We start from the raw sequence: 27,963 nt of genomic DNA, 5'->3' as shown, positions 1-27,963 counted from the left end.
ATTACATAAGATTGGTATTTGTACATTCTTGCAAAGCCACTAACGCGCATAGCGTTTCGGGCAGCTATCATAACAGGTAAGTTGAAAAGGTACATTGTAGCAAGGTTTTATATAAACAAATAACTACAATATGAATTGATAGAGGTGATTACATTTGTAAAGCTATATGTCTTAAGTATTAATATTGGGTATAATAAATGAACTAAACTAAACTGAGCCCATTATGGGTCTTTGTAAACCTTTCCACTACCGCCCACATGATGAGTATGAGGTGCATAATAAATGAACTATAAACTAACTCAACAATCAGCCATTGGTGGATTTTTTTTTTAGTTCAATATACACAGTGTCATTTAGAATACGTGGGTTAGCATTAGAGAAAATGAAAGTTGTGTCATCAAGTGCTGAGTGTCATTAGAAAGATTGTGTTAGGAAACGTGGCCAAATGTCTGGACGGTGTGTTTGGGAACCGAACCCGCGACCTTTCACTTGCGAACCAACTATGCTGACTACTGCTCCACAGATTACCTAAGATATATCTAGGAGGACTCTGTTAGATCCCTGCCTACATTTTTACTAGTTTCTAAAACAGCAAAATGAATTTTGTGGAAAAAAAATTGAAAAATCTGAATAAAAGTGATTATGGTATGTATACTTATTGCTCTTGCAAACAATGTGATAGGTGGGCGGGGCAAGGCCACCAGGCATAACTATAACAAACTCCTCATAATTCATAACAAACTGCTCATAAGTCATAACAAACTCCTCATAACTCCGTAAAATTTTCAGCAGATACTGGTTTGTTTTGTCTTTAAACACCGAAAATATGGGTTATGTAGACGATATTTTAAACACGCATTTTCGTTGAAAAATAATTTCTTTATAAATTTAGATTAAAAAGACCTTAAAATACTAATATTATATAAAACTGTGATGAGTATTGTAATGAGGAGTGGAAGGATTATGAGGTGAGGGAGACTAGAACACGACCCGGCCAGCCAGAGGGGCCTGCCTCGAGAAGTGGTTATGGTGCCAAAAGCCGCCGCTCCTGCGCCAAACTTTACTAGCAAATAACAACAGTAGGTGCATGTGCTGTTTATTGACGTTGACAGTGACGCCGAGTGTCCGTAAGTCACTGCTGCGTGGATGACTCTCCTCGGGGGTGCGGGAGATGACACGGGGCAGGGCGAGATGGTCCACGTCAATACCTGTTGTGGTGGTATGGGCTTGGGCTGGTTATTTGGGCCCCCTGTGTTGGGGGTTGTGGCCCTGTACAGCACCAGCTGGCGACGGCCTCGCCACCACCACCCTCTCCCTGGCACCCCTCTCTCGCCTCTAGTAGTCAACACCTTCACAAAAGTTATATAAATATGTTTTGCTTAAGAGATGAAAGGTCTCCCATTTGGGGAGGGGGGTCCCACCTGGGTTGGACCAGGGCAGCTTGGTGAGGCCAGGGCAGCTTGGTGAGGTTAGGGTAGCTTGGTGAGGCCAGGGCAGCTTGGTGAGGCCAGGGCAGCTTGGTGAGGCCAGGGCAGCTTGGTGAGGCCAGGGCAGCTTGGTGAGGCCAGGGCAGCTTGGTGAGGCCAGGGCAGCTTGGTGAGGTTAGGGTAGCTCGGTGAGGCCAGGGCAGCTTGGTGAGGCCAGGGCAGCTTGGTGAGGCTAGGGTAGCTTGGTGAGGCCAGGGCAGCTTGGTGAGGCTAGGGTAGCTCGGTGAGGCCAGGGCAGCTCGGTGAGGCCAGGGCAGCTTGGTGAGGCCAGGGCAGCTTGGTGAGGCCAGGGCAGCTTGGTGAGGCCAGGGGCAGCTTGGTGAGGCCAGGGCAGCTTGGTGAGGTTAGGGTAGCTCGGTGAGGCCAGGGCAGCTCGGTGAGGCTAGGGTAGCTTGGTGAGGCCAGGGCAGCTTGGTGAGGCCAGGGCAGCTTGGTGAGGCCAGGGCAGCTTGGTGAGGCTAGGGTAGCTTGGTGAGGCCAGGGCAGCTTGGTGAGGCTAGGACAACTTTGTTGATCAGAGCATCTTGGTGGACTACACCAAGAGTTGTCTCTAGTTGAAATACAGATTGTATTCATTGTTAATGACTCTTGATTTTTTATATTTGCAATTATCATAGGAACGAGTGCTATTGTTCCACAACAATTGTAAGCAGACTATATTGGAGAAAACTGTGTTTTTGTCATAGTAACTGAAGAATCTAGTGATTAATTGAACCCTTGCCTAACTTTAAGGTTATGAATACATTTGATGTCAGCCTTGTATGGTGCTGCATTTAACCAAACGTAAAAATTGTAAAAATTGTCCAAATCCATTAGGCATCCTCTGCTATGATACAGGAAATATTGCACATATTTGGTAAGTTATAATTTTGTTCCCTTCATTGTCCAAATACAGCAGCACCCCACTGTATCCAGTTTCTTTAGGTAGATTTCTCAGGAACTGCTGTCTCCACTACTTCCCCTGCTCATGCTGACAGTGCAGAAATTGAAATGCTGTTTTTCTGATTGAATAGATTAATTGGGACCAACCCATATGTGACCCATTCAACATTCCATTACACTTGGTGGCAGGTCAGTATCACCAATTTTTTTTTTACCAAAAACAATGCTTGTACGTATTTATTGACCCTTAGACAGCAATTATCATCATGTGTTGATTCACAGGGAATACAGATACAGAATACAGGAATACATTCATGACAATTTAAACAATTATTGCGTGGGTTTTATATGTATCATGCAAATAAGGATATAATAGCCCTCCGTGGATGTAATGGAGTTTACCTTGACCCACGGAAAATTTTGCTATCATTTCATGGTTATGTTACTATGTGAATGTGGTTTTCTTCATGAATGTTACCAGGTGAATGCGGACATTGTCATTGTATAAAATTCCATTATAATTACATGATATGTACGAGGATCAATGGCCCTGCAGTCTAGTTTCTGACCAAGCCTCCTGGTTGGTTGTTTGGTCAACCAGGCTGTTAGATGCAGCTGCTTGCATTCTGATGTATAACTCACATCCCTGTTGATCAGGAATCCATTGAAAGTATTGTATTATATTTATCAAAGTTTCTTTTGAACACTGAGAGGTATTCACACACTGTCTGAACCTACATAAAGACATCAAGGAATGGTAGTAGCAATGGAAGGGTTATACTTCCCCTGACAGCTTACAGTGGCTGCCTTACATTACCCATCACAAATACTGAGGGCACTTGTGATGGGAGACATTATTCAACTCGGTAGGGTTGAGTAATATTTCTCTGGCATTTTAATAAACATAAATATATATACAGTATATGAATACTGTGTGTGTGTGTGTGTGTGTGTGTGTGTGTGTGTGTGTGTGTGTGTGTGTGTGTGTGTGTGTGTGCGTGTGTATGTGTGTGTGTGTGTGTGTAATTACCTAAGTGTAGTTACAGGATGAGAGCTACGCTCGTGGTGTCCCGTCTTCCCAGCACTCTTTGTCATATAACGCTTTGAAACTACTGACGGTCTTGCCTCCACCACCTTCTCACTTAACTTGTTCCAACCGTCTACCACTCTATTTGCGAAGGTGAATTTTCTTATATTTCTTCGGCATCTGTGTTTAGCTAGTTTAAATCTATGACCTCTTGTTCTTGAAGTGCCAGGTCTCAGGAATCCTTCCCTGTCGATTTTATCAATTCCTGTTACTATTTTGTACGTAGTGATCATATCACCTCTTTTTCTTCTGTCTTCTAGTTTTGGCATGTTTAATGCTTCCAACCTCTCCTCGTAGCTCTTGCCCTTCAGTTCTGGGAGCCACTTCGTAGCATGTCTTTGCACCTTTTCCAGTTTGTTGATGTGCTTCTTAAGATATGGGCACCACACAACAACTGCATATTCTAGCTTTGGCCTAACAAAAGTCATGAACAATTTCTTTAGTATATCGCCATCCATGTATTTAAATGCAATTCTGAAGTTAGAAAGCATCGCATAGGCTCCTTGCACAATATTCTTTATGTGGTCCTCAGGTGATAGTTTTCTATCTAGAACCACCCCTAGATCTCTTTCTTTATCAGAATTCTTTAAAGATTTCTCACATAATATATAGGTTGTATGGGGTCTATGTTCTCCTATTCCACATTCCATAACATGACATTTATTAACATTAAATTCCATTTGCCAGGTGGTGCTCCATATACTTATTTTGTCCAGGTCTTCTTGAAGGGCATGACAATCATCTAAATTTCTTATCCTTCCTATTATCTTAGCATCATCAGCAAACATGTTCATATAATTCTGTATACCAACTGGTAGATCATTTATGTACACAATAAACATCACTGGTGCAAGAACTGAACCCTGTGGTACTCCACTTGTGACATTTCTCCATTCCGATACATTGCCTCTGATTACTGCCCTCATTTTTCTATCAGTCAGAAAATTTTTCATCCATGATAGAAGCTTACCTGTCACCCCTCCAATATTTTCCAGTTTCCAGAACAACCTCTTATGTGGAACTCTGTCGAAAGCCTTTTTTAGGTCCAGATAGATGCAGTCAACCCAGCCATCTCTTTCCTGTAATATCTCTGTGGCCCGACCATAGAAACTGAGTAAATTCGATACACAGGATCTTCCTGATCGAAAACCATACTGTCTGTCTGATATTATATCATTTCTCTCCAGGTGTTCTACCCATTTAGTTTTGATTAGTTTTTCCAATACTTTCACTATTACACTTGTCAATGATACAGGTCTATAATTGAGTGTGAGTGTGAGTGTGAGTGTGTGTGTGTGTGTGTGTGTGTGTGTGTGTGTGTGTGTGTGTGTGTGTGTGTGTGTGTGTGTGTGTGTGTGTGTGTGTGTGTGTGTGTGTGTGTGTATGTGTGTATGTGTGTATGTGTGTGTGTATGTATGTATGTATGTATGTATGTATGTATGTATGTATGTATGTATGTATGTATGTATGTATATATATATATATATATATATATATATATATATATATATATATATATATATATATATATATATATATATATATATATATATATATATATATATATATATGTCGTACCTAGTAGCCAGAATGCACTTTTTGGCCTACTATGCAAGGCCCGATTTGCCTAATAAGCCAAGTTTTCATGAATTAATTGTTTTTCGACTACCTAACCTACCTAACCTAACCTAACCTAACTTTTTCGGCAGCCTAACCTAACCTAACCTATAAAGATAGGTTAGGTTAGGTTAGGTAGGGTTGGTTAGGTTCGGTCATATATCTACGTTAATTTTAACTCCAATAAAAAAAATTGACCTCATACATAATGAAATGGGTAGCTTTATCATTTCATAAGAAAAAAATTAGAAAAAATATATTAATTCACAAAAACTTGGCTTATTAGGCAAATCGGGCCTTGCATTGTAGGCTGAGAAGTGCGTTCTGGCTATTAGGTACGACATATATATATATATATATATATATATATATATATATATATATATATATATATATATATATATATATATAAAATAATATCTATGTCCTCACTTGAATGAACTATTTATGGGGCAAAGCTGATTCGTTCCAGTACAGAATTTGTTCCATCCGTCTGGCCCCAGCACCCCCCCTCCCCCTGAAAAAAAATTATATCCACATTAATACATATGCCAGGACACATTTGCCTTATGAACAATTGCACCTGACACTCCATTCTTTGGCCTAGTTGAAAATTGCATCTTTAATTGAATATTTCTTAACGTTTTCTAGTGTTCTACTAGCCCTTGTATCCTGTATGCTTATTAAGCACCTCGTCTTCCTCAGAGAGCAGAAATTCCATAATGTCTGAATTCATAGCTCTTTTATAAAGCCATTTGAGAGCATAGATAACCATATATAATTAGTAAAACATTGTTTATTTTGAAGTTTTATGCATTTTATACAGTACAGTACTGTATTAATGCACATGGTTTATATTACATAGGTCGTTAAGAGAGGTAGAGAGGCAGCTGTGAACTCTCCTCCCCCCTTGACTCCAGGAACAACACACTCCTCCCAGGCCTCACAGTGCCATGTCAGCTGTGGGTTGTTACACCCCAATTGTCCTAACAATTCTGTGAAAAGGAAATGTATTCTTACTACTTTAAATACTGTATATCACAATATTCACCATTATTATTGCCTCATTATGACATTTTGCTAATAAAAAAGGCTAATTTCAGTGTAGATAATGCGATAATTGTCATCACTAAATTGACTTGTGGCATCTGCTCACTGCTACCGAGAGACCGTATGCGCACACTCACCTCCGGTAACCCCTTCCCTACTGACACCACCATACTTCTGATACCATCCCTTATCACCAGACTTCTCTGACACCACCACCACTGACACCATCTCTCACAACTGACATCACCATACTTCTTTGATACCACCAGACTTCTGACACCATCCCCCACCACCAGACTGCTGACACATATATATGTATTAAATGTTATATTCAATGAATGACACCATCCACCACCACCACTGACACCACCTGTCTTCCCTGACACTTCATGCCTTCAGTAACATTCACTACTAACACCACCTGCCTACCCTGGCAACAACTTTCACGATTCTCATGACAATTTCACCATTGACACCACCTGCCTTCCCTGACACCACTATCACTACCTGCCTCCCCTCACAACTAAATAAAATAAACAAACAGTTTATTAATATAAATAAGGAATACACTAAGTAATGTACAGTGGTACCTTGCATAACGATCGCCCCACAAGGCGAATATTTTGGGTAACGACTGGCCCGATCGGCGAGAAATCGTCCCATATGACGAACGCTCGTTTGTGTAACGTCAACACCACATGGTGGGGTCACGCCGCCACTGTCTACAGTGTTGTATTGGTGTCTCACACGACCAGTATCCGTCTGTATCGCTCCACACACAATTCTGATATTCGTGTTTTTTTTTTTTTTGTGGTTTTGTGACTACAATTCTGAACGCACGATGTCGTCCAAGAAGCAGCCTGCGAAAGCAGGAGTTTGCAAGGGGAAGAAAGAGGCAATCACTGTGGAAGTGAAGAAAGAGATCATAGCAAAGCACGAGCGTGGTATTCGTGTGGTTGATCTTACCAGGGAGTATGGCAGGGCTCCCTCAACAATATCCACCATACTGAAGGGCAAGGATAAATATAAGACGCTTGACATGGCCAAAGGAGTTAGCAAGCTCACCAGCAAACGTCCAAAACTCCTGGAAGATGTGGAACGGCTACTGCTGGTGTGGATGAATGAACGACAATTGCATGGCGATTGTGTCTCTGAAGCTATCGTTTGCGCTAAGGCTAGGATGCTGTATGTGGACCTTGTCAGGAAGATACCAGGTGCATCGTCTGAAGATGAGGAGGTATTTAGGGCAAGCCGTGGCTGGTTTGAGAACTTTAAGAAAAGGAGTGGTATACACAGTGTTGTGCGACATGGGGAGGCTGCCAGCTCTGATAAAGGTGCTGCTGAGGCTTTTGTGCCAGAGTTCCAGAAATTTGTTGATCAGGAGCAGTTTCTGCCACAACAAGTTTTCAATTGTGACGAGACCGGCCTTTTTTGAAAAAAACTGACGAAGAGGACCTACATCACGCAAGAGGAACAATCATTGCCTGGCCACAAACCGATGAAGGATCGCCTTACTCTCGTGCTCTGCGCCAATGCAAGTGGCGATTGCAAGGTCAAGCCGCTGCTCGTCTATCACTCAGAAAATCCACGAGTGTTCAAGGCGCTTAAGGGTCACAAGACACGGCTGAATGTGATGTGGAGGTCGAACAAGAGGTCCTGGGTCACGCAGATCTTCTTTAGTGAGTGGGTAAATGACGTTTTCGGCCCCACAGTGAGAAATTATCTCGTCGACAAGCAGTTACCACTCAAGGCCTTGCTTGTGCTCGATAATGCACCTGCGCATCCTTGCCAACTGCAAGATGATCTGTTCCCTGAAAATCAGTTTATCACCATCAAGTTTCTTCCTCCAAACACCACGCCACTCCTCCAACCCATGGATCAGCAGGTCATTGCTAACTTTAAGAAGCTCTATATGAAGGCCTTGTTGGAGAGATGTGTTCATGTGATTGACACCACAGAGCTGACCCTCAGACAATTCTGGAAGGAGCAGTTCAATATCATGGGGGCCTTGCGTTTGATAGATAAGGCCTGGGAAGGGGTGTCACAGAGAACCCTACACTCTGCATGGCGAAACTTGTGGCCTGAGGGTGTCCCTGAGCGAGACTTCGAAGGTTTCGGTCCTGCACCTGCATCTGCATCCGCACCTGTGGATGACCCGGAGGCTCTTTTAGTGGATGATATTGTCGCTCTGGGACACACACTGGGTCTGGAGGTGGATGCTGCTGATGTGCAGGAGTTGGTGGAGGAGCACAGTGATGAACTGCCCACCGAGGAACTCCTGGAACTGCAGAAAGAGCTGGTGCAACAGGAGGTACAGGAGCTCTCATCGGGGGAGGAGGAGGTCTGCGAGGATGCTATCCTATCTAGTGAGATCAGGGACGTGCTGGGCATGTTCGAAAAGGTGACAGCATTTGCGGAAAAGCATCACCCTGATAAGGCGGTGACAACACGGTGCGTGAACCTGTTTAATGACAATGTGCTGTCTCGATTTAGGGACATCCTCAAACGAAGACAACAGCAAGTGACACGCGATATGGTCAGTGGACAGGGTGGGAAGAGACGTGCTAGTGATATTGAACCACAACCCGGTCCTAGTGGGGTTAAATTCCCAAAGAGAGCGAGCCCGCCTGACCCAGAGGTGGTGTCTCCCTCCTCCCCATAAGCCCTCTCCTCCCTCCCTCCCGATCGGCTCCCTCAAGCCAGCAACGACTCTTCATAAGGTAAAGTGAATATACACATGGAAACAGTCAAACAAACATTTATTTAACTTGTACAGTATAATATTACCAGTGTATAATGTCATATTGTTGTTTTAGGGGGTGGAACGGATTATTTGTATTTACATTGTTTTGGGTGGGGAAAATTGTTTTGCATGACGCCGGTTTCACATGACGACAGCGGCGTTGGAACGGATTAAATTCGTTATGCGAGGTACCACTGTACATACAAGTATAGTACACATTAATGAGTACAAATGTTGACAGGTAGAGGCTAGCTGCTTTTCCACCCCACCCTCCAATACATCCCCCTCACCACTGACACCACCATTTGTTATGAATTCTTCATTTTGACTACGGAATGTGATAGAGCAATGTGTTACAAGCTACTGAAATGGTAAAATTTTCTCAACTAATTTTGTGAAAAGCAGCAAGTGAGGCTAGTATTGAGGCAGCCATGTAGTGCAGCAGTCAGCTGATCACTCAGGCCAGACCTGGTGGAGGTGTGTGTACTCACCCTTCCTGGGCACCTGACAGCTGGGTGGACATTGCTTTGGATTCGCAGTCCTGAGGTTCCGGGTTCGATCCTAGGTGGAGGCGGAGACAAATGGGCAAAGTGTTTCTTTCACCATGATGTCCCTGTTACCTAGCAGTAAATAGGTATGTGGGAGTTAGACAGCTGCTATGAGCAGCTTCTGGGGGGGGGGGGAGATTGTAACAAAAAAAAAGGCCTGGTCGAGGACCAGGCCGCGGGGACGCTGAAGCCCTGAAATCATCTCAAGATAACCTCCTCTGACACCTTTCCACCTCACCCCCAATACATCCCCTCACCACTAACACCACCATTTATTATTAATTTCTTAATTTTGACCATGGCATACAATAGAGCAATGTGTTACAAACAACTGAAATGGTAACATTTTCTCAGCTAATTTGGTGAAAAGCAGATAGTGAGAGAAGCATCGAGGCAGCAGCCAGCACCAGCCATGTGTTGCCATTTTTTTTTCTATAGTATATACTGTACAAGAGTTCTTACATTCTTGTACAGCCACTAGGACGCATAGCATTTCGAGCAAGTCCTTATTCCTATGTTTCCTGGAATACGACCCGCCAAATTGTTTAACAACCAGGTACCCATTTTACTGTTGAGTAAACAGAGGCTACAGTTTAGGATTTGCGCCCAACAAATCCTCCCAGGCCAGGATACGAACCCAGGACAAAGCGCTCACGAAACGTCAGGTGAGCGTCTTACCACTGTGCTACAGGAACTGTAAAACTGCCACGGGAATTATCTGATAACTCAGGACCAGAGCTCACCACTGACACCACCTGCCTCCCTTGACACCACTATCACTCCCTACCTTTCCTGACCACTTCCACCACCTGCCTCCGGATTATGGATTATTTCTTTTATTACAGTATTCTTTCCTCTTTCTTATACTGTATTCACTGTGTTTGGTGGATTTGTAATATAATTTTAGTGGATGTTTTGTGGTTTCTGTTCTTGGTTCAGGATTGTACCACTGGTCCAAGTGTCATCTTATAGTGGTGTTTATCTCGTGGTTACTACAGTATAACCATTGTTCACCAGTACTTGTGTTATCCTTTCAAACTCTGAACTCACATTGCTCCATGCAGAGCAGTGGGTAAGGGTTCAACTTTATAAACATTGAGAACACTGGCTTTATATCTTTGGGGAGCACAGTGTAGCATATGCTACGCTTTCCAATTTTAGAATCGCTTCACATTCATGGTGAAATATTAAAGAAATTATTCATGACCTTTGTGAGACCCAAAAATAATTTACTAAAGTAGAAATGTTCAGTTAAGTTGCTGGGACTTTGGGTGCTGTGCATTATCCCAGCATCCACAAATGATAGTATCCATAGCAACTATGGATAGAATGTTCATAAAACAACCTGTTGCACCTGAAAAAGTTCATATTTTGCACTATTGCTATACTGAAGGCAATAATAAAAACTACAATAACCTATCTTGTTCTAGGCCTAAATAAACAATCTTAGGCTTACTACAGTATATGCAGTCTTGGGGTCTAATTTACTACACATATGTACTGAGTATGCACTATATTAGGTTAGGTTTGGTTATTGCTGTCTTTCTTAAGCTCTTCACAAAATCAATAGTACAAAATGTGTTGTGTGTAACATTCTATATAATGTATATTCTGTTCACAGTTGCTATAAATACTAACTACTGTATCATTTTTGGAGGATTGTGTGCTGGGTGCTTCAAACTATGTGGTCTGAGCTGTTTATCTTACTTCAGATTTGTGGGCTGTGGTCTTTAGGCCCTTGGCAGTGGTTCACCTTTCTTTTGTGGGGTATATTCCGGGCATTCTGTTCTACTCGTCTTGGTCATCCAATTTGGCTGCCCATCATCTAGGTTGGCACCCTTGCCACTTCTGTTGGCTCCATAGGAGTGTTTGTGTTCTTTTCTTCTAGTTGTGTTTTCTGGCCTTATGCAGTGCAGCTCTTCCTTTCTTTTTTGATCTCCCGGTGGTTTCCTCTGATCATCTGCGGCCATCCTTAATTTTCTTGGCCTTTCCTGGCTTACGAAGAATGTCTCCCTGCTTCTGTTGGACCCTATTTGGGCTCTTAACCCAGTCTACTGTTAACTGTGTGTGTTGCCTGTATTTTCTAAGCTCGATAATTTGAATCTCGTGAGGATGACCCCAATCCAAATCACATAAGAGATTGAACTTAGATGAATTTCTGATGTATGTAAACATAGCTTAAAAATTCACAATTTATTGTACCACAACCAACAACTTTTATTCCTGTATACAATAAAAAATTTTTGTCATGGTTATGGGAGTACAGTACAGTACTGTATATAAATTAAAGTTTGTATAATTTGATGTGATTTTACTCTGATGCTAATCCATACTTGTTGAAATCTAGGGAGAACTCAACATTGTTAATTATATGCTGTCAAAAAAGTAACTGAAATGCCTGTAAATTATCAGTGCAGCATGCATTGTTATCTCGTGTAATTTGATGGAGTTTTCCCTTGTTTCCACAGGCATGGACCAGAATCGAGAGACAATCCGCCTGAATTCTGTGCGCAGGATAGATCCTCACGTGGCACAGATAATGGACAGTGCCAACCGCACGGCACTGTACTCATATGAGCAGGATGGAGAATCATGGGCCAAGACAGAAGTGGAGGGTACTCTTATGGTCTACTCTCGGTGTGCTCCACCTCATTATATGGTTACCATCATAAACAGACTAAACAAATCTAATTTTATTGAACCTCTCTCATCTGACTGTGATATACAAGTAAAGCCTCCATATCTCCTTTTTAGGAATGCTAAGGGTGGCATATATGGGATATGGTTTTCAGAAGCAGACGACGTTCAGCGTATAGCAGTGTCTATTCAGGAACGAATGAAAAATGAGCCTCCACCTGCGCTTCAGCCTGCTCCCAATATAATGGCTGATCCAGCTATTGCTGTTGCTGGTGCACCTGGTGGAGATATTATGAGCATGCTTTCCCGTGCTCATGGAGAATTTGCAAGTAAACGGCAAGAACCACGTAGCATTGTGAACACAGCTACAAGTACAAGTAATGATCTTGTTAAGCCAGCACCTTTAAGAGTTCAGGCTGGGGAGCAAAACACGGTTGCTGATTTTTTTGCCAAAGTTTCTGGAGCTCAGGCAGGCCTTGGTGGTACTGGATTACATTCTCCTGGTTCAGGGCCCCCAGTCTCTACAGCCAATCCATCATCAGGCACAAATCCTATGTTGCAGAAATTATTTCAAGGTGCAGCAGCTGTAGGTGGTCAAGCCATTGTGCAGCTTCCTGCAGGAGCACCTGTGCAAAATCAACAAGGCACTACTAATCCTATTCCCATACCTGGTTCAGCACCTCAGAACCATCCATCATCATTATCATCAAGTGTTCCAGGTGGAGCACCTATATCTCTCCAAGAATTAGAGGGCCGATTCAAAGATAATTTAAGAATGTCAAATCAAGTTAAAGAAGAGGAAATACCTCATCTGAGTCAGCACCAAAAACATCATGAGTCATATTCTCAGCAAATACCTCACTCTGAGCCATCATTACTTTCACCTCAGGTGTTTACAAGTTCACGAACCTCGGAACCTACCCTGAGTGGTACCCCTCCAGTTGATACTACTGGTTCACGCACCTTCCCTGGCCTCTTGACTCCAGGCACCACAATAACTATGGATATGAGGCCACTTAATGGATCTCAAGAATCCCTTCATGACGGAATAATATGCAGTTCTTCGCAAGTGACCCCCTTGACACAGGAACAGTTGGTTCAGGCATTTACCCTTCTCCTAAAGAAAGACGATTTTGTTAGACAATTACACGAAGCATACGTTCAGGCTTTAAATCAGTCTCTCAAGGGTTGTTTGTAGGCAAACAACAATAAAATTGTAGTAAATTTGTCATTTGGTTTTCCATGTTGTGCTTTTGCATTCTCATGTAATAGTGTTCATTATAATGTGTTATAATGTGCATCATGACTGTGAAAATATAATTAAATGGTAGTTATTTGTCACATCAAATATGAAACTAAATGAAACTTATATTTTTAGCAAAGTTTTACAAAATATATACAGAATCATGTGTGGAAGAAAAAATAGCTTTTTCATATGCAGTATATCATATGTCTGTGAGTGTTGTTTTGTGTGTGCAGTAATTGAGCGGTAGAAGGTATTATTCTAATTGAGAGCTGCAATGTAGACTGATAATTTGTTTATGGAGTTTCCATACTGTAATTTATTCTGCCTTGTCAGTCATACTTAGCACAAACCTTTTCTGATAACTTGGTAAATGATAGATAGAAATACATTATATTCATGTTAGCCCTGCTTATATCCTGAGGAAAATAATTTCTTCAAATTGTTTTAAATGTGTATTGAAACTGTTACTCATTGATATTCTAGAACCTATTGGCAAGATTGCTGGGAATGAACTCTTAAATCGCCCTTTTGGTGTCTCTTTGTCCTTTATAATGTCCAGGCTGTGGGAGTGTGTATAATAGGGATTTGGCTAATGCATTTCACTACTGTATTTTCATTTTAACTAAAAACAAAATTTATAATTTTATTTCCTTAGGTGGCGAATTTTAAGATTTCACTCCTATTTATTTTCTACTTTGTTCTTTTTTTACAGACATTTTGAGCTTCAGTACACTATGCATGAAGCTCTTTTATTACTTTGAGATAAACTTTCAGAATTGTACCTGGATCCATGGTATTCTAAGAAAGGCATTCATATTCTTGCTTTTATTTACTTGCAATAACAATTTTGTCAAAGACATTTTTAGATTGCAGCATGCAGTAATTCTGACTACAGATGTTACTTGCATTTTTAATTCCAAAGAATATATTTTTGATTGTATCATGTATATTACAGTACTTAGTAAAGAGATCTGTCAATGTAAGAACATGTTGAGATATACATATGTACTGCAAAGTGAAATTATTAATTCACATGTAAGGACAAGAGACATAAATCTCTCTTATGATCAATACAATTATCTCTCTTACATGTGAATCTTCCATTGTATGATTGAATTCTGTCTTGTAAAAACTTCTAGATATGATCCATTTTCACAACTGGATTATTGTATAATATTGTTTACCTAACCCTGAGGTACTCCTAAGGAGAGTAAGAGTTTTTTTACAATACTGTATAAGCAAGTTTCTTTTGTTTCTAAAGGCCTCTCAGTCATCATTTGAGTTAATATATTTAAATTTAGCCATATAAAAATCTCAAGATATAGCATATTTAAATGTGTAGAAAGGCAAATAAACACACCAATTTCAGTTACAAAATTTTGTCCTTCACACAGAAGTTGTAAGAGCTGATATTTTATGTGTGTGCTGCATTCTAGCTTAACTGCAATGAGTCTATGGGCACAGGACCAGCATTAGGGGATTTTTTGTTGGGTTTTAATTTTGTGAAATCACTTGGTATATATATTACATCATTATATATTTTTTGAGGATCAGTCTATTCCCTTTCAAAACTATCAGTTACTGATCCGTACCAAATAGTACTGTATCAGTTTCACCTGTCATTGAATATACTGTATAAGATGTTTAGAATGATGACTGAGCCAAAAGCTTCTACTGCTGGTCTTATGGGCTCAAAAGTAACTTACCATCTGAGATATTGAATAAGTTGGAGTAGACAACTGATCTATAGTGTACAAGAAACATTCAGATTATTGGAAATAAACTTGTACAATATAATTCAGACTTTTCACCCCCCAACTACGAGATGTGTATGAAACATCTGGAAAAGAAAACATTATTTCTACTAATTAAAATGAGTGACATGAATATTGTAAGTAAATTAATGTGGGAACTTGCTGGCTGACCATGGCGACGGATGGTGGTGCATGCAGCGTCTCCCATAGACATTCCCGATCCCTTTGAGGGTTTTCAGGACCTGTTGTTACTTGGCACACATTCTGGTCACGTCGTTCTCCCGGTCTTGGAGGGGGGATCCAGAGGATGTCTTCTTGGACAGTAAATCAGTACAGTACTGTACTGTACTGTACTGTACTGTACTGTACTGTACTGTACTTGGACAGTACAGTAAGGTTAATAGACTGGAGGCGAAACATCGCCAGTGTCCTGAGGTACCCTGTGACCCTTTGCAGCCTCCGTTTCCACAGTCCTCCACTCACTCATTGTAGGACAAGTTCTCATGGCCTACAAACGTTCATCGTTGCCTTTGATGTCGATACTCCCGTTGATCGGAGTGTTTTTGGAAATAGCAGGGCACAAAGTCTCTATCATGCCATTCCCAAGTTTTTTAAGATCAAAGTGCACGATATCAGACCGAATAAACACAGGAACTTGATTGTAGTGGACCACGATCACTCTGAGGATCTGGAGCTTTTGAACGTTACTGACATCTGTGGTTACAAAGTTCGTTGTTATAAACCTCTGGGTGACCGTTTGGTACGATATGTGGTCCGGCATGATGTTGACATTAGTGCAGACGACATCAAGTTACAACTGCAGGATGGTGACATTCTGATCTACGGTGTCGGGAAATTTATGTGTATGACTAATGGTGAACTGTGTGATACCAGCACTGTCCTACTTTTCTTAACTCCTTTCCCCTTGATCGAGTATGGATTAATGGCTTCCTCCATAAATTGGAGGTGTACATCCCCTGTCCCACTCGGTGCTTTCTTTGTAAGGGTTTTCACCATACTCTCAAGGATGCACCAACGACGTCAAATGTTCTGGTTCCCATTACACTCGTAACTGTGTCCGATGTGCTCTGCTGCCCCAATTGTGGTGGTGATCATGCCATTACATTCAGGCAATGTCCTTCCTACGTAGCAGCGCTCACTAAGGTTCTTCCCGCTGTCACCCTGCCTTCCAGTCACACTTTGCTTCATCCTGCCCCCTGTTCTTCATCACCTACTGGTTCCCTTTCGGCCGCCGCCGCCTTTGCCTGTGCCTAACCTGTTTGTTACTGATGGTCCTCTAACCTCTTCTCTCCCACCCACTGTACAACTGAATCCCGATCTTGTTGACATTAGTGTCACTCGCATTGCGGATGCCATCAAGAAGGCGCTGGTCCGACTCCTCCCTAAACTCTTTTCACAATCCGTCCTCCCCGTTCCTGAGGCTGTCCCAACACACCCTTCCTCCGCTTCTCCTGTAGTTGACGTCCAACCTACCATAGCTGCCTCTGCTATCTCCAATACGTTTGAAATGATGCTGGACAACACCCTTCAGAACTCTTTGGCACACCTTCCCTGTGTCTCTCCCCCAGGCTGCCTTGCCGCAAATCTCTACCCCGGTACTAAGAGGAAGCAATCCTCCGTTGTCCCGACTTCCAAGCACCCTGCCACCTTGCCTGATGGGCCCCTTAAACCACACTCTCCCACGACTTGTCCTCGCACCACTCCTAGGTCTTCCTCCAGTTGTCCCGCTGGCGCTTCTAAGAAGTCCCGCTTAAGATATGATAGAGCCCAGTAGGCTCAGGAACCTGTACATCAATTGATTGACTGTTGCTAAAGAGCCAAAGCTCAAGCCCCGCAAGTACACCTAGGTAAGTACATACACACGAGTTGCCAATCCATAAATGTACTATTATATGTGCATATTTTTTCAATTTGTTAGCAGTAAATCCGATTGTTATCAATCATGCGAGAGCGCAATGACTGAGGGCACTCATTAACCCCTATACAGGGTGTGGCACGCCACGCCCGGATTTATTAGTACTGTATAAAAATTAGTAGAAAATAAATTTATTACCGTATTGGCATGAATGTGCCACGACTGATGCCAAATGCCTGTGAGAATTTGTTAACATTTTCAAAATATTTTGATTTTTGATGAAAATGCTTAAGTTCCCAGCCCCTTAAAAGTGCAACTTATGTATGACTAGAAACTAAGTTTTCTGTGATATTAAGCACTGTAGCTTAAAAAGTATTCCAGAAAGTCATTTTTTTAAGATGATAGTTTTATCACCCAGTTAGGGGTCACATCGTATTGTTGTATACAGTTTTCGCTGCTTATTCAGCTATCCATACCACTCCACCATCAACACCATAACCTAAAATAACATAACTGGTCTGAAGCCTAAATCCAAACATAAGCAAAGTAACAGCAACCTTGAGTCCAACCCACCCACACCCAACAAGTCTATACCCGCATCCACGCATACACCTGCCAAGAGCCTCACTCAAACCTCAGCCACCGCTTCTGCACTTAACATATACAGGACTCTACCTCTTCTCACACTCATCCATACCAGCCTGCCCATAACCACTAAGTGTCAACATATGACTAGCAACTTTGAGAAAAGAATAAGAATGCAAAACATTAAGTTCTGTCACAAGAGAAGTGAACTATTACATTTTCAATATTTTTTTCAGAACAATTTTTTTTTTGGTGCACACCACAGGAGTGTCACATGTAACAGGTGCAATGTGGCTCCTTATAATTTAATCCATTGCATCTGCACTCATTGCATGTGAGTCTGAGGGGTGCACGTCAGTCTTGCTAGAAGCCAATGGTCGTTTTTTCTGCCTCTGCCATACTGCCTGTTAGGTCAGTGACACCTTTGACCATGAGGCTTGCAACATGTGTGCGTTTGGTCTCCACAGTATCTGAATGTGCCTCGTGACACGAGGTGTGTGTCAGGCAGCTGCCGCTTTGCTGTGTCGTTTTTCCCCACATCTTCAGGGGCTGGTATATTCCACTAGGCCATGGTTGTCCTTCCTCTTCCTTCTCCTGCTGGTGTGGTTAGCCACACTCTTGGGGGATGACCCCAGGGTCATCATTGCTGGCTTCTGTGGCTGTGGGAGAGGAAAAGGGGAACCCAAGGAGGGTCCATGTGTGCCCTTTTGCCCATCCGGTACTTTCATTCTGTCTGATGAGGGCATATTGTTCCATGGGGGACTTTTCCTACCCCTCAATGTATGAGCTCAAGTATTTGGTTCCTCCCCCTCCCCCCAAGATTCATTTCCAAGTGTCATCTGATTCCATGGATCCATCCTATATCCTGAGGTTTCTGCCGTTCTGTATTGCATCTTCTGTTGCATTGGCGAATCTCTTTTGGTAACTCCTGCAGAATTTGTACCTCATTCCTTGATTGACCCAACCTCATTTGAGTATGGTTCTGTGGCTGCCAATTATCTTTGATATGAAGGTTCCTGTTTCATCCTGGCTGGCTGACAGCCCTCTTTTCCTTGGGGCTTGGCATGGGTTCCATTGAGTCTGAATGTTTCAGTGGTGGAAAGCAAGTTTGATCTTTCAGATGTACTTAGGTGGTGCCCTTTATGCACTATTTGAGGTTTGCTTGTTTTCTTTGGTGCTACCCTAGGACCTGGACAAGTGGTAGCTCTGTGTGCACAGAGAGCACAGGCTTTCTGAAGCTCTTACTGTGTAAGACCACAGAGACTCATATCCACTTGGCAGACATCATGTGTGTTTGGGCAATTGTGGAGCCGTTTGTGAACAAGCTCAATGCAGGCCTGGATTTGTTAACATCAGTTCATGGTGTGGCCACCTTGTCTGCAGAGCCAGCTTTGGAAGCTTTGCCCAAGTTGATCACACCTCTCCTTCGGGAGATGGTAGCAGCATTTTACTTGGCATGTCTTGCATATTGACAGGCTATGCTGGCACAAGCTTTAGATTCAGCCTAGTCTTTAAAAGTGATAAGTTCCAAGGTAATTAGGTATGATGGAAACTGAAGAACTTAACAAAATACAGGGCACAAGACACAATTAGATTTACTCATAGAACGAAATCAACATGCAAAAGATCTGGGAATTATGATGTCTAACAACCTGATATTTAGTGAACACAACCAAGTAAATATAGCATCAGCCAGGAAAATGATAGGATGGATTATGAGAATGTCTAAATTCAGGGACCACATCGCGATGTTAATACTATTTAAATCACTGTTACTGTCCTGTCTTGATTACTGCTTAGTACTCGCTTCCCTTTTCAGAGCAGGAGATAGTTTTGAAATAGAAGGAAGATGAAAAACATACCGGTATATGGAATGCTTAAACTCCAGGAGGCCTGGTCGTGGACTGGGCTGCAGGGACATTGAGCCCCGAAATCATCGCAAGGTAACCACAAGGTAACAATAAAGCACCAAAATTATTTGGACCATCTCGAAGCTCTCTAAATGTACTCTCTGGAACGGAGATAAGAGAGATATCAAATATTATATACAGTAATTGGAAGATACTGGAAAGACAGATCCCAAATTTGCACAGTAAAATAACAACTTACTGTAGCAAAAGATAAAGAAGGAAATGCAGAATAGAACCAGTGAGGAGTAGAGATGCCATATGCACTATCAGATAGCACTATATGAACATCAGAGGTCCATGGCTGTTCAATAATTCCCCAGCAAGCATTAGAAATATTGCTGACACAAAAGTGGACTTCTTCAAAAGCAATTAGATAGGTTCTTGCAAGAAGTGTTTGACCAACTGGGCTGTAGTACAGTATGTAGATATGCGGGTTGCTGGGCTGCTCCAAGCAACAGCCTGTTGGACCTAGTTGTCACAAGATGAGTCTGACCCCATGGTGGGCTTGGAGAGTAGCACTCCTTGAGCCCTCCAAGTATGCTCCCGGTAAGTTCTGGATCAGAGTTTCTGGCAGTCCTCCTTCTGATAACCTCTTATTCATTTTTGCCCAAATGCCTAAGTGCACAAGGACAGTCTCACCGTGCTTGTGTGCACTTAGGCATTTCGTACATGGCTGACATTCTTTGCCTTAATTCATCCTATTATGCCATTCTCACATGAATCAACCAAGTCTGATTTATGTTTTTTTTCAGAAATGCCAGCCTCCTCTACTGAGATGCTGTTGTGAATAAGCTTAGGGAGCCAGAGGGGGACCTTTCCAGAAATAAAGCTTTTAAATATAATGAAATGTCCTTTTCTGGTGGAACCCCACTGATTCTTGTGTCCTCATCCTGTTCCCTTCTTAAGTGTAGGGTTATGAAATTTTGCACAGGTGGTTCCAGAGTGAAAGGCCAGGCTGGCTGAGACCTTAGGTTGGCATCTGATATTTACCTAATGCCAATGATTGTTTGCTTTGTTTTCCTTAAGGTGCCTAATTTCTTTCAATCAATCACTTGTTTTGTTGCACCTATGCTTTCTGGTTGATCTCCGATTCCCAGCTACCCTCACTTTGAAAAGTGAGCTAAGTTATAGTCCTGGTGGGTGATGAATGGGTTCCATAGGCTTGGTTGGTGTGTTGGGCTAAGGCTTTATGGTACCAGAGTTAAGCTCAGGAGCAATTGGGGTGGAGTGGGGGTGGGGGGAGCACCAGTAAAGGCCCTTTCATTTAAAATAATAATAAAATAAATAAATGTTTATTTAGGTAAAGTACATACATACAAGAGATTAATTCAGTGCTTAATTTGTTGTGCTTAGCTGTAATCAGTGTTTTCTTGAAATATTAATTACTGCATCTATTTCTTGGACTTACTATAATAGCTTATAAAATTAAACAATAAAGTGCCATAGAAGTTGAATGTGCATGTTTTAGTGTTTAAACATAAAACCTTTCTTAAGATCAACAGTCTATCTAGATCAACATAACATTTTGCATTATATCTAGGTGTATATTTAGTATATACAATACATTGTACTGTATACCTGTACAGTATATATATATATATATATATATATATATATATATATATATATATATATATATATATATATATATATATATATATATATATATATATGTCGTACCTAGTAGCCAGAACGCACTTCTCAGCCTACTATGCAAGGCCTGATTTGCCTAATAAGCCAAGTTTTCCTGAATTAATTGTTTTTCGACTACCTAACCTAACTTTTTCGGCTACCTAACCTAACCTATAAAGATAGGTTAGGTTAGGTTAGGTGGGGTTGGTTAGGTTCGGTCATATATCTATGTTAATTTTAACTCCAATAAAAAAAAATTGACCTCATACATGATGAAATGGGTAGCTTTATCATTTCATAAGAAAAAAATTAGAGAAAATATATTAATTCAGGAAAACTCGGCTTATTAGGCAAATCGGGCCTTGCATAGTAGGCCGAGAAGTGCGTTCTGGCTACTAGGTACGACATATATATATATATATATATGTCGTACCTAGTAGCCAGAATGCACTTCTCAGCCTACTATGCAAGGCCCGATTTGCCTAATAAGCCAAGTTTTCATTAATTATTTGTTTTTCGACAACATAACCTACCTAACCTAACCTAACCTAACATTTTCGGCTACCTAACCTAACCTAACCTATAAAGATAGGTTAGGTTAGGTTAGGTAGGGTTGGTTAGGTTCGATCATATATCTACGTTAATTTTAACTCCAATAAAAAAAATTGACCTCATACATAATGAAATGGGTAGTTTTATCATTTCATAAGAAAAAAATTAGAAAAAATATATTAATTCAGGAAAACTTGGCTTATTAGGCAAATCGGGCCTTGAATAGTAGGCCAAAAAGTGAGTTCTGGCTACTAGGTACGACATATATATATATATATATACAGTATATATAATATATATAATATATATATATATATATATATATATATATATATATATATATATGTCGTACCTAGTAGCCAGAACTCACTTCTCAGCCTACTATGCAAGGCCCGATTTGCCTAATAAGCCAAGTTTTCATGAATTAATGTTTTTTCGTCTACCTAACCTACCTAACCTAACCTAACCTAGCTTTTTTGGCTACCTAACCTAACCTTACCTATAAAGATAGGTTAGGTTAGGTTAGGTAGGGTTGGTTAGGTTCGGTCATATATCTACGTTAATTTTAACTCCAATAAAAAAAAATTGACCTCATACATAATGAAATGGGTAGCTTTATCATTTTATAAGAAAAAAATTAGAGAAAATATATTAATTCAGGAAAATTTGGCTTATTAGCCATATCGGGCCTTGCATAGTAGGCTGAGAAGTGCGTTCTGGCTACTAGGTACGACATATATATATATATATATTTATATATATATGTCGTACCTAGTAGCCAGAACTCACTTTTTGGCCTACTATGCATGGCCCGATTTGCCTAATAAGACAAGTTTTCCTGAATTAATAAATTTTTTCTAATTTTTTTCTTATGAAATGATAAAGCTACCCATTTCATTATGTATGAGGTCAATTTTTTTTTATTGGAGTTAAAATTAACGTAGATATATGACCAAACCTAACCAACCCAACCTAACCTAACCTAACCTATCTTTATAGGTTAGGTTTGGTTAGGTAGCCGAAAAAGTAAGGTTAGGTTAGGTTAGGTAGGTTAGGTAGTCGAAAAACAATTAATTCATGAAAACTTGGCTTATTAGGCAAATCGGGCCTTGCATAGTAGGCTGAGAAGTGCGTTCTGGCTACTAGGTACGACATATATATATATATGTCGTACCTAGTAGCCAGAACGCACGTCTCAGCCTACTATGCAAGGCCCGATTTGCCTAATAAGCCAAGTTTTCATGAATTAATGTTTTTTTGACAACCTAACCTACCTAACCTAACCTAACCTAACTTTTTTGGCTACCTAACTGAACCTAACCTATGGAGATAGGTTAGGTTAGGTTAGGTAGGGTTGGTTAGGTTTGGTCATATATCTACGTTAATTTTAACGCCAATAAAAAAAAAATGACCTCATACATAATGAAATGGGTAGGTTTATCATTTCATAAGAAAAAAATTTGAGAAAATATATTAATTCATGAAAACTTGGCTTATTAGGCAAATCGGGCCTTGTATAGTAGGCTGAGAAGTGCGTTCTGGCTACTAGGTACGACATATATATATATATATATATATATATATATATATATATATGTCGTACCTAGTAGCCAGAACTCACTTTTTGGCCTACTATTCAAGGCCTGATTTGCCTAATAAGCCAAGTTTTCCTGAATTAGTATATTTTTTCTAATTTTTTTCTTATGAAATGATAAAGCTACCCATTTCATTATGTATGAGGTCAATTTTTTTTTATTGGAGTTAAAATTAACGTAGATATATGACCGAACCTAACCAACCCTACCTAACCTAACCTAACCTATCTTTATAGGTTAGGTTTGGGTAGGTAGCCGAAAAAGTTAGGTTAGGTTAGGTTAGGTAGGTTAGGTAGTCGAAAAACAATTAATTCATGAAAACTTGGCTTATTAGGCAAATCGGGCCTTGAATAGTAGGCCAAAAAGTGAGTTCTGGCTACTAGGTACGACATATATATATATATATATATATATATATATATATATATATATATATATATATATATATATATATATATATATATATATTATATATATTATATATACTGTATATATATATATATATATGTCGTACCTAGTAGCCAGAACTCACTTTTTGGCCTACTATTCAAGGCCCGATTTGCCTAATAAGCCAAGTTTTCCTGAATTAATATATTTTTTCTAATTTTTTTCTTATGAAATGATAAAGCTACCCATTTCATTATGTATGAGGTCAATTTTTTTTTATTGGAGTTAAAATTAACGTAGATATATGACCGAACCTAACCAACCCTACCTAACCTAACCTATCTTTATAGGTTAGGTTTGGTTAGGTAGCCGAAAAAGTTAGGTTAGGTAGGTTAGGTAGTCGAAAAACAATTAATTCATGAAAACTTGGCTTACTAGGCAAATTTGGCCTTGCATAGTAGGCTGAGAAGTGAGTTCTGGCTACTAGGTACGACATATATATATATATATATATATATATATATAATGTCGTACCTAGTAGCCAGAACTCACTTCTCAGCCTACTATGCAAGGCCAAATTTGCCTAGTAAGCCAAGTTTTCATGAATTAATTGTTTTTCGACTACCTAACCTACCTACCTAACCTAACCTAACTTTTTCGGCTACCTAACCAAACCTAACCTATAAAGATAGGTTAGGTTAGGTAGGGTTGGTTAGGTTCGGTCATATATCTACGTTAATTTTAACTCCAATAAAAAAAAATTGACCTCATACATAATGAAATGGGTAGCTTTATCATTTCATAAGAAAAAAATTAGAAAAAATATATTAATTCAGGAAAACTTGGCTTATTAGGCAAATCGGGCCTTGAATAGTAGGCCAAAAAGTGAGTTCTGGCTACTAGGTACGACATATATATATATATATATACAGTATATATAATATATATAATATATATATGTATATATATATATATATATATATATATATATATATATATATATATATATATATATATATATATATATATATGTCGTACCTAGTAGCCAGAACTCACTTTTTGGCCTACTATTCAAGGCCCGATTTGCCTAATAAGCCAAGTTTTCATGAATTAATGTTTTTTCGTCTACCTAACCTACCTAACCTATCTTTTTTTGGCTACCTAACCTAACCTTACCTATAAAGATAGGTTAGGTTAGGTTAGGTAGGGTTGGTTAGGTTCGGTCATATATCTACGTTAATTTTAACTCCAATAAAAAAAAATTGACCTCATACATAGTGAAAAGGGCAGCTTTATCATTTCATAAGAAAAAAATTATAGAAAATATATTAATTCATGAAAACTTGGCTTATTAGGCAAATCGGGCCTTGCATAGTAGGCTGAGAAGTGAGTTCTGGCTACTAGGTACGACATATATATATATATATATATATATATGTCGTACCTAGTAGCCAGAACGCACTTCTCAGCCTACTATACAAGGCCCGATTTGCCTAATAAGCCAAGTTTTCATGAATTAATATATTTTCTCCAATTTTTTTCTTATGAAATGATAAACCTACCCATTTCATTATGTATGAGGTCATTTTTTTTTTATTGGCGTTAAAATTAACGTAGATATATGACCGAACCTAACCAACCCTACCTAACCTAACCTAACCTATCTTTATAGGTTAGGTTGGGTTAGGTAGCCAAAAAAGTTAGGTTAGGTTAGGTAGGTTAGATAGTCGAAAAACAATTAATTCATGAAAACTTAGCTTATTAGGCAAATCGGGCCTTGCATAGTAGGCTGAGAAGTGAGTTCTGGCTACTAGATACGACATATATATATATACACATATACATATACACAGTATGCACAATTACAGTTGACTTGACACAACAGATGATACGGAGGATGAACCTGTTGAAGCTGGTGGTACCTCTAGACCTTCGGGGTGCTTGCTGCCTACACTGGTCTTCTCACAGAGTGAGAAACACGTTTATTGAATACTTTAAGGGCCGTGATCATCACCATGTTCGTTCAAGTCCGGTGGTACCTTGGAATGACCCAACCTTGGCTTTTGTCAATGCTGGCATGAATCAAGTTAGTATAACATCATTGAACTTATAAATGCTTTAATCATTCAAGTACAGTATTGTACTTTGCTGTAATACTGTAAATAGGATATAATGTACATGGGAAGGCCTGGTCGATGACCGGGCCGCGAGGATGCAAAGCTCCGAAAACACCTCAAGGTAACCTCAAGGTAAAGTACATTGCAGTACAGTACTGCAATGTACCTTATTGAGATTTGCTGTGGAAGTTTCTCTAGCACTGTAATAAAAAGGAATATTGCACTTAGGGTATTTGTTATTGTTCCTATCAAAGTAGGTTATGTTTTTGTAATTCTTTATTCAATTTTTAATTTGAATTCTTGTTTTATAAAGTTTCATAACTGTCAATATCATCCCCTGTACTGTATTTTTGAGCAGGCTCCCTTAGTCGCTCTTCAGGTCAACAGCCAGGGTAAACCCAAGACACTGCACAAATGCCAGACTTTTGTCACCTTCACCTCACCATAACAAGTTGCTTTGCAAATGGTCTTTGTCATGCAATTTGTGAAGGAAGACAGTAGAGAGAATTCTAAATCTACCACTAGACAAACTATACCTTCTACTGCTGTAATACATAACAGTAGACACAGATCATTATGCCCCATTAATGATAATTGGGTTCACCAAAACAGCATTTATTCTTCAGTAACTACATGTTACTGAGCTACCAACCACCTGACATCCACCAGGTGGCAGTACCAGTTACACAACAAGGATGTCTTCCCGTGTTGTCTTCCCTCACTTCCACCTGGTGGTTCAATTTAGGTTACATGCATTTTCCTTGAGACTTTGTCTCACCAGAGTGTCTCTTGCTCTATTGTTCATTTTGCAGTGTAGTTTCCAGTTACAGTATTTGAATGTGTCTGAATATAGTTTCCAGTTGCATCTTCATTTCTGGATTATCTTTCCTGGCATTAATTGATCAAAGAATGAAGGGACCCAGAGTTATTTTCTCTGTACTATATCCATCAAATGTGAACAGTCCTTATGACTGCACTCCTATCACTGACACACAAAGTGAAAATATAATTGGCTATGCTATGTATCATTCACACATGATTAATTTGTGAGCATTTAATAGAACAGAGACCTGCATCTTACTGTCAGAATTGCACTTATCCTACTGTCCCTATATGCCACGTCTCAATAAAACCAGCTGTGAATGTAATTGCTTTTAATACCAATCACATTATGTCTTTCTGCTCCTGTATTGTCATCCTGAATGATCTTAAGGGATTCCTGACTATTATGTGACATAGACATTGAAATACAGTATATCCATAATGGGTTAGTACTTTCTTTTGATAATTACCAACTCCATTGATAAGTACAGTATGAATTGACACTTGCCTGATTTATTTTGAGTTAAGCCATGGGCTAAGCATTTTGAAACTCTGTCTCAGGCTTAGGTCTTGGTGTTTTGCTCTTTTTATACATACCGATATATGAATTCTAAATACTGTATGAATAAAACTAATAGATTCTAAATAGAAAACTGTCACCTGAGGACCACATAAACAACATTGTGTGAGAAGCCTATCCAATTTCAGAATTGCTCTTGAATACATAGATGATGAAATACTAAAGAAATTGTTCAAGGCCTTTGTTAGACCACAGCTGGAATATGCAGTGGTTGTATGGTGCCCATATCTCAAGAAGCACATCAACAAACTGGAAAAGGTGCAAAGACATGCGACTAAATGGCTTCCTGAATTGAAAGACGAACTACAAGGAGAAATTAGAGGTATTAAATATGCCAAAACTAGAAGATAGAAGAAAAAGAGGTGATATGATCACTACGTACAAAATAGTAACGGGAATTAAAAAAATTGATGAGGAAGAATTCCCGAGACCTGGAACTTCAAGAACAAGAGGTCATAGATTTAAGCTAATTAAACAAAGCTGCCGAAAAAATATAAGAAAATTCACTTTCACAAACAGTAGTAGACAGTTGGAACAAGTTAGGTGAGAAGGTGGTAGAGGCCAAAACTATCAGTAGTTTCAAAGTGTTACATGCCAAGAGAGTACTGGGAAGATGGAACACCACGAGCGTTACTCTCACCATGTAACTAGACTTAGGTAATTACACTTAACACTTTCGCGCTTTAGATTAGAGATAACTCGTCGCTGTTTTTTCTTACGATTCTGCATAACAGCCTACTTTTCTCGTCCATCGAAAAAATATTTCTATAAATTCCATTTTTTAACCGAAATGGATGGGGATACTTTTGTTTTGTAGAGAATTTATTTGCGAATTTTTTGGTACCAGAATGAATAT

General features: G+C 40.0%; 2 protein-coding genes across 4 annotated transcripts in view; both read left to right on the top strand.

The window, feature by feature from the left end:
- Positions 1 to 966: 966 nt before the first annotated feature.
- AlaRS-m (alanine--tRNA ligase, mitochondrial) overlaps positions 967 to 27,963 on the top strand; it is a 94,472-nt gene continuing 67,475 nt past the window's right edge. Inside the window, exons 1-3 of one of the 2 annotated variants that reach the window (XM_069326567.1) lie at positions 992 to 1,079; positions 16,641 to 16,919; positions 25,474 to 25,674. In XM_069326567.1, coding sequence (XP_069182668.1) covers positions 25,474 to 25,674 — 201 coding nt within the window. In that variant the 5' untranslated portion in view covers positions 992 to 1,079; positions 16,641 to 16,919. Of the gene's footprint in view, positions 1,080 to 16,640; positions 16,920 to 25,473; positions 25,675 to 27,963 lie in introns of both variants that reach the window. The other variant, XM_045736891.2, reaches the window with a different exon arrangement.
- On the top strand, positions 1,073 to 15,094 carry DCP1 (decapping protein 1). Of its 2 annotated transcripts, none has more exons than XM_069326572.1 (2): positions 1,073 to 1,127; positions 11,883 to 15,094. In XM_069326572.1, exons 1-2 carry the CDS (start codon positions 1,088 to 1,090, stop codon positions 13,247 to 13,249), a joined length of 1,407 nt encoding a protein of 468 aa, XP_069182673.1. In that variant the 5' UTR covers positions 1,073 to 1,087; the 3' UTR covers positions 13,250 to 15,094. The 2 variants fall into 2 exon arrangements, with proteins under 2 accessions (XP_069182673.1, XP_045592849.1); XM_045736893.2 differs by lacking the exon at positions 1,073 to 1,127 and adding an exon at positions 2,404 to 2,558.

Source organism: Procambarus clarkii, chromosome 18 (assembly GCF_040958095.1).
Source record: "Procambarus clarkii isolate CNS0578487 chromosome 18, FALCON_Pclarkii_2.0, whole genome shotgun sequence".
Lineage (NCBI taxonomy): Eukaryota > Metazoa > Arthropoda > Malacostraca > Decapoda > Cambaridae > Procambarus > Procambarus clarkii.
The sequence above is the reverse complement of the archived record's forward strand: the minus strand, read 5'-3'. Positions and strand labels throughout refer to the sequence as shown.

Coding starts and splice junctions, on each gene's coding strand:
- DCP1 (XM_069326572.1), top strand. CDS start 1,088: ATGTGCTGTTTATTGACGTTGACAGTGACGCCGAGTGTCC. Junction 1,128..11,882: donor GACAGTGACGCCGAGTGTCC/GTAAGTCACTGC, acceptor TTGTTTCCACAG/GCATGGACCAGAATCGAGAG.